Source organism: Cydia pomonella, chromosome 3 (genome assembly GCF_033807575.1).
Source record: "Cydia pomonella isolate Wapato2018A chromosome 3, ilCydPomo1, whole genome shotgun sequence".
Taxonomy (NCBI): domain Eukaryota; kingdom Metazoa; phylum Arthropoda; class Insecta; order Lepidoptera; family Tortricidae; genus Cydia; species Cydia pomonella.
Window position 1 is genome coordinate 3854392 of NC_084705.1, and position 13141 is coordinate 3867532.

The window sequence follows — 13141 nt, forward strand, 5'->3', positions numbered from 1 at the left end:
TTTTCCCGCTTTATAGAGGACAGCGACTACGAACAGAAAACCCGCCGAGCGGGTTCCCGGTACTCAATGTGTTAAAACTATCGATAAGAGTTAATAGAAAACGAATAGGTTTAAAAAGTAATCAGGCCGGCTGGCCGCCGGGAATGCCCTGATGTGGGTGGGTTCAGTTAATACGTGTAGTCAGTCTTATACATAGAGTAGCTACCTATACGAAGCATATTAAGCATATAGATTAAACTATGATAGACAACAAGCATAGAAGGTATGAGGTATAGTAAGTAAGTAGGTATATTTTAACATTTTTAACGCAAAAATGGTTGATTCGCGAAATATAAAGTCTTGTATAGTTGACGAAATCTAGAATCCGCTTGGCAGCTAATCCCTAAAATTGGCGTAGACATTAGTTTTTACTAAAGAGACTGCCATTCGGCCAAAATGACAACTAGTGTCAATAACCTGGAGGATTTAACAACCGGGGTCGCCTTTAAGAGATTACCCCTCTGTCGAAAACCTCGGCCAATGGTCATATTTATTGTATGGACTGACATTTATATGCATTTGGCGTGCCCCTCCCCCGCAAAAATCGGCAGACTGTTTTGTGCAGACAAGGCGTCTCCAGTTGGTAAATCTTCCAAGGTCAATAATTAACCGAAAATATTTCTTAACGGATCCCTATTTTTAAAATAATTATTGAAAATCATAATGTAATGATAGTCAGATTTACATTAGTTATAAGTCTGAAACCGTTAACTTTTCAAGATTTTCGTAAGGTTATCCTATAGATAGGATTGTTTCATGCCAATCCTGAAAAATTACGCGTTTCTAAGAAAAACCAAATTATGACTAACGAAAATGCGGACAAACAATACAATATGACTTAAAACTTTATGAGAAACAATTCTTTAGCGTAGGTACTATTGGGTAGTTGTGTACAAAACACGAAAAAAATGTTTATTCTCTCTTGAAACCTGTGTTCAGCAATCGAAGAACAAAATGGCTGCTAAGAACAGGTCGTAAGATGTTCGAGATTGACGCTGCCTCTCACAAGTGTCGTAAGCACGCGCTGTCGTAAACAGAGTTTTTGCTACCGAACAACGGACGAATGAAAATACATAGACTACGCAAGAAAATGTGACAATAAAAATCAAAAGGGACCTTATGGCGGTCGGCGCTTAAGCCATTATTAGCGACGCGATCTATACTAAAGCCGTACTCATACTACGTACTAGGCGACGTAAGCACCGACCGCCATAAGGTCCCTTTTGATATGGATTGTCAGTATTGTCACAAATAGTCTAAACCATAAAACAATGAATTTGCTTATGCTTACAACTAATCACATTATGCTTCTGCCAACCCCACACAGTGAATTGTTGACAAACGAAGCTAAAATAGTATTTCAATTATACAATTTTCATAACAAAAGTGTTGACAACTGACAGATCATATCCAGAACCGTTTCATAACAACAAATTACTACATATCTGAATAGGCTTCCTAGGAAAAGACCACTGCTATTTCTAGATGTGGCGTAAAGGTTGATTGCCACATTATTTTATGAAATAAATACAACTTTACTGGTAAAGCTTCAACAGTGTGATTTAACTTTATAGGTGTTTTCTTATAGGTAGTGTTTCTTTATGTTTACTTAACCTAAGAGTAGCTGAGAAATACCCCACTTTCTCTCCATCTGCGAGTACATCTAGGAGATATGGTACCTAGAGTTTTATTTTATTATTTGCCTTTATAGCACATAATAATATGTATAATCATGTCAGTTACGTTTTTTAGAACAGTACCCCTAGTGTAAATATTTTCGACAGCGAAACGTTACGTACGCGTTTGCGTTAAGTGTCATTTTGTATGAGATTTTTGACTTTCCAAAACGTCCCGCTTGGCGCGCTGTTCAAAAACCCATACAATTGAGACTTAACGCAAACGCGTACGTCACGTTTCGCTATCGACTAAATTTACACTAGGGGCACGGGTGGCGAAATTATTGAATCACTGTAACTGTAAGTACGTTTTATTTTGTTGAAAAAAAAACCTTGTCAAAGTAGTAGGCATCCGTTTCATAGCTTTACTGAGAGCAGATTATTTTGTATGATTTATTTTATTTGTCCGATGTAAGTAATTAACTATTAATAGCAACTCATAACGAAAGCTAGGTTTTGCTTGTTTTTTTTAATATAAAATAAATATTGGATAATCTTAAACCAATTTACCTTGGCCCATATTAATTTGATAAATAATGTTTTCATCTATTTCCTATTACTTGCGGCATCTATTTCAGATATATCTGTGAAATATACAAAACAACTTTGTCTGCAAAGAATAGGCCAAGTTTCTGGCTTGTTTACTATTTATTGTGGTTATTGTATACAGGCGGCAAGTTTTAGGATTTATATCTGCGTAAAATAGCACTAACTTTGCCTACTTACGTTTTACTGTTTATTCAGAAAAAGAAGATTGCTACATGTTTTGTTGATTCGATTTAATTTTTAATTTTAATATTTAAATAACCTAATATTTATAAAATTAAGCTTAAAGAAAATGATTTACGTAGGTACTGCTACTGATGATAAAAATAGTTTCGTACCTAATGTATAAAAAACTTGTTTTTTTTAATATTATTATGTGTGTTCCAGGTCGTGCCCCTGCCTAAGAACACCGGGAAGAATTATTAAGTACCCTCACTTCTCACCTGTCAACATCTCTAGCGGCCCGCGATTGGTGAATGTATGCATTTGTCTCGCTCGTGTACACACATCTATCGCACGGGACCTGTGTTACATTGCCGCCCGAGTGCTTGTTCCAAAAATAAATAATTGAGTAAACATGGCGACATTTGAGCCAGGTACAATTCCTGATGGTTTTATTTAACTGGAATTTCTGTTTAAAATGATGAAGCCTGTTGTGGATGTCATCACTGGTTTGTTTGGGAAGAAGCATGTTGCTGATTTCTATTTGTAGCCACCCCACGAAGCCTGCATTGCGGATATACATTTAAATTGTATTATTTTGCAGGTTTGATTATTTAAGTAAGTAATTAATAATTATATATTTAATGATAATGAAATGAAATGGACACATGTAGGCCGACCCAGGATATTTTGCCGTAACTGAACTATAAGCTCACCAAAATACTACTGTACCCCTAGTGTAAATATTTTCGACAGCGAAACGTGACGTACGCGTTTGCGTTAAGTGTCATTTTGTATCAGATTTTTGACTTTCCAAAACGTCCCGCTTGGCGCGCTGTTCAAAAACCCATACAAAATGAGACATAACGCAAACGCGTACGTCACGTTTCGCTATCGACTAAATTTACACTAGGGGTACTGAAAACACCTAGACACCAACTACGTAAAATAGTAGGATTAGTAACAGGACATAACACACTAAACAAACACCTACACAATATGCGTAAAACAGAGAGCCTCATGTGCACAAAACATATTCTCCTAGACTGCAAACAGGTAGAAGTATACAGGAGCCAATACCTAGGGACTCCGTGCACACTAAGAGAGGCAGTTAGCAAGCTCAAACGTTGCTAGGATTCGTGGAGGAGCTGGGGTGGTTATAGGAGCGCTACCTCGTTTCACGCAGAATAGGCACAATGGTTGTCGATTTGCGGAAAATGACCAGAAGCACTAACTAATGATATATTATTCTAAAAATAAATATATGGAACATGAAAAACCGAACCAAACCGGTAGGAGGCATATTTTACTTTTTCTGACTCTCTCCTAACACAGGTGCCATAAGAAAAGGCCACGTAAACTGGAAGGTTTATGAGCTTTGAAACTTGTCTTTTTCCAGAAGGACCGAAAAAATAAATGCCCATACTCTGTGATCGAGCCCATAGGGCCCCGAAGGCTTAGTTTATAGCACGCAAAGGTCCACCATAAACTACGCAACTTTGTGCAAAAAGTACCTATAGTGCAGAATACGAAGTCAGGATTGATGACCTCGTCGAATCTTTTAGCAAAAGGTGAAAACAGAAGCAAAGCTGGTATAATGATCAAATAAATTTCTAGTGCATATACCTTCGCTTCTGATATTCAATTTTTTTAATGATAGAGGAGGCAAACGAGCAGTCGGATCACCTGATGGTAAACGATTACCACCACTCATGGACACCTGCAACACCAGAGGAGTTATAAGTGCGATGCCGACCTTTATTTATTTTTTCTTTAATACTGCGTCGGTGGCAAACAAGCATACGGCCCGCGTGATCGTAAGCAGTCTCCGTAGCCTATGTACGCCTGCAACTCCAGAGGAGTTACATGCGCGTTGCCAACCCTAACCCCCCCCCCCCCCCCCCTCGTTGAGCTCTGGCAACCTTACCCACCGGCAGGAACACAACACAACAAGATGGGAGTACGCTCCTTTCTTGAAGGTTTGAAGTTTATATCGGTCCGGAAATACCGCATAAATACATAATATGTATATATGTTCCGACTTCTACCTTGTGTATCCGAACAATAGGTTCCGTGAATGGTAATTAAACAGTACTTGTTTAATGGGTTCAGATAGCTATAACATGCAATATATTAACTTCAAACGTGAAGCGGCTATTAAAGTCAGTAATATCACGACTGCACGGTGATAAACGTTGTGTGATAATTGGGTCAAACTCAAAACTGTGTTCACGTTTTTCCTGTAGACATACCCAAAAGTTAAGGACTATAAAGGTAAATTTTCTTATCGTACAGTTCTGATGATCACACAAGTTTTCTCTCATGTGGTCAACAGTTAACAGATTGTGGGCGTGTACGAAATGATTTTATCGTACTTATCAAAATAAATAAGAAAATTAATCTTTATAGCCCTTAACTTACATATGTCTACAGGAAAGACGTGAACACAGTTTTGAGTTTGACCCAATTATGTTATTAGTATGTAGCTGAATGTGGGTACAGTGCGTTGCCTATTCATTAAATAAAAAATCAATTTTCCTTCAGGCACCAGAATGGAAAAAATTTTTTAGGATGATACGACAGTTTAGACTACATTCATTATCTTTATTAATGTAAACAGACTAATCATTTGATTATATAATTATTTATAGGTGCATTCCAATTAATTCATCTCTTTATCCCCAAAATTCCACAAATACGCACGTACAGCGAGCTGCAAAATTACGTGGACACGTTATGAAAGAATTCATTCATAAACTGGCCATGTCATTTTGCAAGTTGATGTACATACATTAATTATAATTATAATCCAAATCCCTATGTCATAAAACACTTTAAACACTAACTAAATCCAATATTTAAAAAACTAAATAATAAAAAAAAAACATGTTTCAACCGAGAACCGTATTTTAGAAGTTGATAAATGAGAGACTATTTTAGTTTTATACATGTGTATACTTTGAACAATGACGTTATCGAATCGGTCACTGATAACACAATGTGAATTTAGCGGTCATTCTTTACGAATATTAACTTACTAAAATAAAAACACATGTAGGTACAATAAATGTTGGTTAAAATTTCCAACTGTGTTTACTTATTATGTATTATTTAAAAGTGTCTCGCAATGAACGGATGTGGTTATGATTCTGTTAATGTTAATTGTGATGGTGAACAAAACGAATCAAAAAAGTTGAAATCACTGGCTCGGCAGGTAAATAATAGCATATATCTTTTATAAATCACGTTCGTTTATGAACGACTTCATTAAAATCTTATATTCAACATATTCTAAATACAGCTCTTCGCGTTTGTTGCGTCTAGAGTATCCTTGATTTTTACACGACATTACGATACTTATTGTTTTTATAAAATTTATGTTGTAGTAGGTAACCGCATTTTTCACTCTTGTTTATTTTCATATCATATCATATCTTTTATTCATTGTGAAGTCATGTACATTTCAATTAAGATGTTATATATACGAACAAGTCAGACCATGACACCCCGTAGGGGCATACAATATTACTTAAAACTAATTACAGTACCTACATAATTAACTAACAAAATAATTACAAGAATGAGAAACTTATACTATAGGTCAATTATTACATGTATGTCATATAATATCTTTTTTTATAGGCTATAAATTATTATCATTTAAAAAATCTTTATCAGAGTACCTAGTAACATTTGTCATAAGGAATTTAATTAATTTCTTTTTAAATACTGTCAACTGGGGTTCTAGCTTTATATAATCAGGAATTTTATTAGTTATAACTATACATTTATAATGATTTATTTTTCGATTTACAGTTGGTTACTTTCTCTTATTTTGTTTATTTAGCATACATTTCTGTGTTCGAATGACTGGCTTGGCCCCAACAAACTAAAAACGTCATAAAACACAACTATTGACCATATATTTTTCGTTAGCATACTACATTTGGCGGCTAAATTGACCTATATTTTTTCCACAGATTTTCATCTGCAGTGGCTTGTGGGCTATGTATTTTACACCAGGGTTATTTTTGGGCGTACCTCCGGTATATATAGCACAGTCAAGGAAGATTTCAAACTCAACAGAAGCTGTCAGCGCCGAAATGGCGTCTTGGATATGTGAGTAAGTTACTAAATCTATACTTATAGGTATATGTAACTCTTAAATGTTTAATTTAGACATTTTTTACGAACCTTTGCCGTTACTGACTTAGTAGCTGTATTAGAAGACTGAAATGTTGTAAAATATTATTTAATATTTGTAGTAAGTCAATTATCAAAGTGAGCCTTGCTCCTGCGTTGTTTTGAGCCGGAAGTAGGTACCTAATTACTATATTAATTATATAGAGAATCATTTGTTTCAGCATCCGTATTTGGCTATGCGGCAATACCCTGGGTACTCGTCTTACCATTAATAACACAGAGGTTCGGAAGAAAGATTTCCTTTTACTTGGTAACTCTTAGCTCAATCGCTAGCCACAGCCTTCTGTACTGCAGCACTACGTTGACGGAATTTTTCATAAGTGAAATAGTAACAAGCATTACTTTTGCCTCACACACAACTCTGCTGATGCAAGTAATTGCAGAGTACACATCACCTCGCTATAGAGGAGTGTTCTTGACATTGAAAGGAGCCAGCATGTATTGGGGAATATGGGTCGGGAATATAATAGGAACCTTTTATCACTGGAAGTATGTTGGTTTGATTGGACTTGTGTGTTCTGTTTATTGCGGTACATCTTTATTTTGGCCGGAATCGCCCTACTGGTTGGCATCGAAACGAAGATATCAAGAATGTACAGAAGCCCATTACTGGTTGAAAGGTTACGGTACAGAATCCAGAAAGGAGCTTGAAATGCTTATTAGTCATCAGAAGAGCTACAATGAGAACACATTGAGAAAAAATACGCTTAAAGTCAATAACGGATTTAGTAAATTGCAATCAATGATATTTATCGATGAATTTTATAAACCACTTCTATTAACGTTGACGTTATATTTACTGTATTATTGTTCCGGAAAACTGGTTTGCAATATGTATGTTTTAGAAATAGTTACAGAATTGACCGCAAGTGAGTCGGCCGCTTACTTAACGATGTTGGTGCTCGACGGAGTGACTGTATTTGGAATGTATTTTGGATGCTTACTCTCTAGAGTCGTAAAGAGAAGGACTCTATTATTTACATGTGCGTCAAATGGTATCTTATTTTTGTATACTGTGTCGCTATACCTTTACTTAATAAAATACGAAATTCTAGAGAAAAACAATATAATTATAATTTCACTGTTAACTGGATTTTCAATTTTTATTACTATTGGACCAATGTTATTATTGTCTACTATTTGTGCAGAAATAGTACCACAAAATTATAACCAAGTGGCATGTTGTATGGTAGGATTGATTGATAAAATAATATTTAGTATTGTTTTAAAATTGTCTCCATCACTTTTTAGAGCACTGGGAATACACGGCAGTTTTTTATTCTATGGTGTGTCATCAAATATTTTCGTTGTAATATTATATAAATATCTTCCAGAAACTAAAGACAAAACACTTCAAGAAATTGCCAACTCTTTTAAAAATAAATGGTCAAACGAAAGCGAATGAATAAATACTGATAAATAAAATTTACGTATATTGGTAAACAAACGTGAATAAGGCTACACATGACATGCGCATAATATATGTAACATTACGAGTAAGTCCGCCATTTGTAATTGAACTTGAAATAAATAAATAGTGTTCATAAATGGAAAAGATTTTTCATTATTTTTACATAGATCAATTCTTGTATTTACGGTTGGACATATTTTTATAAAAAACTCCTTTGATATATATTTACATATACGAACAGACAAATTCTGAGGTATTAAAAATCTCATCCAGATCTCAGACTATTTTGCTTGAGCCTTGGTAGCCGTAATTCGCGAACGGAATTCGGGGTAACAAAAAGTTTTGATATTTTTATCTTATCTGTTAATACAGATAAGATAAAAATATTTTTTTTCTTCTAATGAAGAAAAAAATTGTTTTTGGGATTTAAGTTAGTTTTAGTAATAGTTATAAGTCTACGGAAAGTGAAATGGATTAATGGACGGCCTACTTAAATAATGTAGCATCTTGGGATTATTGGGTACTGGACAGTGGACAGCGATAGATAATACTTATTTTTACTGTTACGTAAATTCCAGTCCAGGCGGGATGATCAAATCGACAGATTTGATTAGAAAATACATTGGCGTCAATCTCCAATTTCATCCCTAATTTAAGATTTATGGTGATATTTGAGCGTTCTCAATTTAAAAAATGCCCCGAAACGCAAATACTAGCGTCACAAATTGGCTTTCTTCCGTCCTCACCTCCATTTTATCGGTAATATCGGTTATAATCGGCGGTCGAAAATTCGAAATCACCGAGCCAAAGTGGCGTTTATGTCCACACCTCCTGATTTGATCAGACGATTTAATCAGACTGGCGAAAAATTGTTCCCGTCTGGAATTACCTTAAATTATACAGTAATCATATCATTTGGTTTTATTTTACTTCACTACTGCTTCCTCGCGTTGTCCCGGCATATTACAACGGCTCATGGGAGCCTGGGGTCCGCTTAACAACTAATCCCAAGATTTGGCGTAGGCACTAGTTTTTACGAAAGCGACTGGCATCTGACCTTCCAACCCAGAGGGTAAAACTAGACCTTGTGGGGATTAGTCCGGTTTCCTCACGATGTTTTCCTTCACCGAAAAGCGACTGGTAAATATCAAATGATATTTCGTACATAAGTTCCGAAAAACTCATTGGTACGAGCCGGGGTTTGAACCCGCGACCTCTGGATTGCAAGTCGCACGCTCTTACCGCTAGGCCACCAGCGCTTCATTTTTTATTTTACTACACTATGGATCCACGACAACAAACATCCCAGCTGATTGATGCGTGCTGTGCGACCGAGATATGATATTGTTTTCCTATCTTCCCTACTACACGAAAATTTATATATAAATTGCTCTTCCAGAATCCTATAGTTAGTTAGTTTTGAGGGCATTTGTGCCTATTTTGCGTGTAAACGTGGTAGCACTACACTCCCCAGTATCTTCAGTTTGCTAACTGCCTCCTTTAGTGTGCACAGAGACCCTAGGTATTTGTTCCTGTATACTTCTACCTGACGACCGGTTTGGCCTAGTGGGTAGTGACCCTGCCTACGAAGCTGATGGTCCCGGGTTCAAATCCTGGTAAGGGCATGTATTTGTGTGATGAGCATGGATATTTGTTCCTGAGTCATGGGTGTTTTCTATGTATTTAAGTATTTATAAATATTTATATATTATATATATCGTTGTCTAAGTACCCTCAACACAAGCCTTATTGAGCTTACTGTGGGACTTAGTGAATTTGTGTAATAATGTCCTATAATATTTATTATATTTATTATTATCATATACCTGTTTATAGTCTAGGAAAATATGTTTTGCTGGTTCCTCTTCTTCCATGCACGCTCTGCACATGGGGCTGTCTGTTTTACCCATAATTATGTAGGTGTTTGTTTTGTGTGTCTGTGTTATGCCCTGTAAAGTTTAGAATCCTATAACTATGATAGCAAACATCCGCGCCGACCGAGGCCATTTATCTTTAATATGATATGACATTGTTTTTCAGTCTCCTACTACACCAAAATGTATGTAAACAGCTCTTCCAGAACCCTACAAGTACGACAGCAAACATCCCAGCTGATTGCAGCATGCCGTGCCGAGGCAAATTTGTCTTTAATCCGATTAACGGACCGGTGTAAACATAAACAGCTTCGTTACGGCTTGACTGGACTACGCGCTGTTTGATTGGAGTACGTCCAATCAACTGCATGGCTCGGTTTTGGAATCGCAACCCATTTAATTATGACTTTATGTAATGACTTTTATATTTTTGGACGAAATAAATATGCCAAATCCGGCAGTATTAAAAATACTTAACCAATTTATTATAAAATTGGGTGACCCAGTGGACCCTTATATTCATACAAAAGTGTGAGACAGCACTGTCCCCTGAGTCACTGCTCTTAAATAAGTTGTAAAATATCAAATCAAGATATAAAATATTGCATTACGTAGCTTGTTTATCTGTTTTTTTTTTACAATTAGAAAAAAATAATTATATAAAATCCGTTTTTTTTTTTTATCACTTTTAGTCAGAGTAGGTCAAATTTTGCTGACAAAAAAAGTTGATTCACCCAATTAATCCATGCAATTGTGCAGTTGTCGTATAGTGAAAAATGTATAGAAATATAAAAGATCTGACAAGATCAATACTAGAACACTCATTGTTTTAATTTAATTGTATCCTCCAACAATCAATCGACGGCTATCATAATAAACACACATTGTTTAATTTAACTGTATCGTATGACAACCAATCGAGCGCTATTAAAATATCGGTATAAATGGCCATTCAGCGTTCCATTAATATTTGAGCCTCGTCAACAGTGAGGTATCTAGTCCAATTATTGCTGCTATTGATTTTTAACTTGATATTCATGGTTCCTGGAAGTATTATCATTGTTATTAAGAGGGAAGTAAAACCCGTGATCGCCCATACAAAAATGAAATTAAATGAAATGATTTTTTTTATTTTCAGGGAACTATGGGCATACATATCATAAAATATATCTTAAAAACTAATGCACTCACTATGGCTGCGATACATTTCGCAACCCGGCTGTGTCAGGGAGCCGGCCGCTGAACCACCGAAACTTGACACCCTTCGGCCAAAACTTCTCCTTTGTGAAGACTCGCTAGACGTTCAATCGGAACGCTCACCACAAAAGGATTGAAATTCGCATTGTGTCAAGATTGTGAGAGAAAACGTTTCTGGAGTTCTAAATATTTTCCATTCTCCAAGATTTTTTTGTATGTTATTGACACAATGAAAAACTAGGTTTATAAGATTTCCTTTTTTTAAATTTGCAAGACAAAAAAAAAATATTCAAAAAAAGTGAAACCTAGAATATATTATGCTGAAGCGATCGACATCACAAACAAAGTGATTTGTTAAGATTTAGTTAGTGGAAAACGTTTTCTCCTGAAATGGGATTTCGCTAGATTCGAAAAGCTATTCTTCCCACTTAATAGGGGGCTTAAAGCCAAGAAATTAGAAGGAAGAAGGACAAAAGATAGATACACCATGCTGATAGTTTCTACGTTTTACTTCAATTACTCTGAAAATATACTTGTATTTAAAATGTTGTTTATTTTTTTGTAAGATCCCTCGATTATATCACTAGCTAAATATTTTATACTATAATTATATTACAATTATCACAAATAACTGCAATCATTTCTGGAGGCCGATTTTCGAATTTCAAGCGCTCGATTTTGTATGGCTCCCTTCAATAAATTTCCACTAGGCATTTAAATTATACTAATAAAATTAAAAACGAGTGGTCAATACCACTAGATTCCCAATTTCTATTGCTCGACATCGAGTGCTCGATATTCAAAAATTAGACCCTGATTCGTAAATAGCAGAGTTGCAAAAACCGAAAACACGTTTAAAGATAAAATTAATTGTATTTTACTGCCATCAAACAGTTCACTACCTAATCTGCAGCTGTGACAACATGACATAGCAACAAGCAATTACAGGCGAAAGGTCACGTTTCAATCTAATTTCGCTTGTGTAACGACTCTCGCGCAGTCGCGCATCTGCCTTTCTATAACGGTAATAATTGATGTATTCAACAGCGTAGCACAAGCATCGGTGGTTCAGTGGTAGAATGCTCGCCTGCCACGCGGGCGGCCCGGGTTCGATTCCCGGCCGATGCAAGCTTTTTGTTTAACAATACTGTATTAAAAATTATGAAAATATTATTGTTCATATATTATTTTAACTTTGAACTGATAAAATGTTAGATATCGCAATAATTAGCGAATTATTAATTAGAGTTAGGCCAAGATAGTCTGCAACGATTTTGATAGCACACGCAGTGCAAGTGTTATTTTAAACGTCAAACATGTAATAATGTACCTACTATGAAACGTTCTTAAAAACGCTACTTTTTGCAACTGCTACGAAGCTACGGTTTTCTATGACATTTTACTTTTTTGGCATAAGATAAAATCTATTTCTGCGTAGGTATTTGAGCGATAAATGAAATAAAATAAAAAATCTTTCATTCAGACCACTAGTGGCCCATGGATAAATACCTTAAAACTAGCATCCTTAAACTACGTCCAAAAGAGAGGTATGGACATTGTGAACGTCATCTTGCTTTGTGTGGTAGGGCACAGCGCAGCGATGTCATTCCAGATCTAGAGCAGAGCCCAACTGGGGAAGAACCTCCACCTTACAGAAAACCGCAGCCAAATAACGCTAGACCCTACTCATAGTGTTGTGTTCCTAACGGTGAGTAAGGTTGCCAGAACTCTTGCTTTGCCGTATGCTTGTTTGCTACCGACGTAGCATAAAAAAATAGCATACATGTTATACAATATATATCTTAAAAGTTAACTACGAAACGCAAAGGCTGCGATTTATTACTCAACCCCGCAGCGTCAGAGAGCCGACCGCAGAACCGCTGTTGGCGCTGTTGCTTGACACCCTTCGGCCAAAACTCCTCCTTGGTAAAAGGTAAAGAAGCCGAAGGGTGGAATCGGCAGAATTTGTGATTTTTTCTGTTCAGTATATAGGTACTTCTAGTTAAAGAGTTCAAACAGAAATGTAGGCATTT

At 36.0% G+C, this 13141-nt stretch overlaps 2 protein-coding genes and 1 non-coding gene across 3 annotated transcripts; all 3 read left to right on the forward strand.

The window, feature by feature from the left end:
* The first annotated feature begins 4508 nt into the window (after positions 1-4508).
* LOC133515825 (uncharacterized) lies at positions 4509-6928 on the forward strand. Its single transcript, XM_061848420.1, has 3 exons — positions 4509-5637; positions 6404-6546; positions 6788-6928. Exons 1-3 carry the CDS (start codon positions 5551-5553, stop codon positions 6885-6887), a joined length of 330 nt encoding a protein of 109 aa, XP_061704404.1. The 5' UTR covers positions 4509-5550; the 3' UTR covers positions 6888-6928.
* On the forward strand, positions 6172-8125 carry LOC133515824 (facilitated trehalose transporter Tret1-2 homolog). The gene has a single exon (XM_061848419.1). The coding sequence runs from the start codon at positions 6994-6996 to the stop codon at positions 8029-8031; it is 1038 nt and encodes a 345-aa protein (XP_061704403.1). The 5' UTR covers positions 6172-6993; the 3' UTR covers positions 8032-8125.
* A 4040-nt stretch (positions 8126-12165) lies between these two features.
* On the forward strand, positions 12166-12236 carry Trnag-gcc (transfer RNA glycine (anticodon GCC)). Its single transcript has one exon. It is a non-coding gene; the product is annotated as a tRNA-Gly (tRNA).
* Positions 12237-13141: the final 905 nt, after the last annotated feature.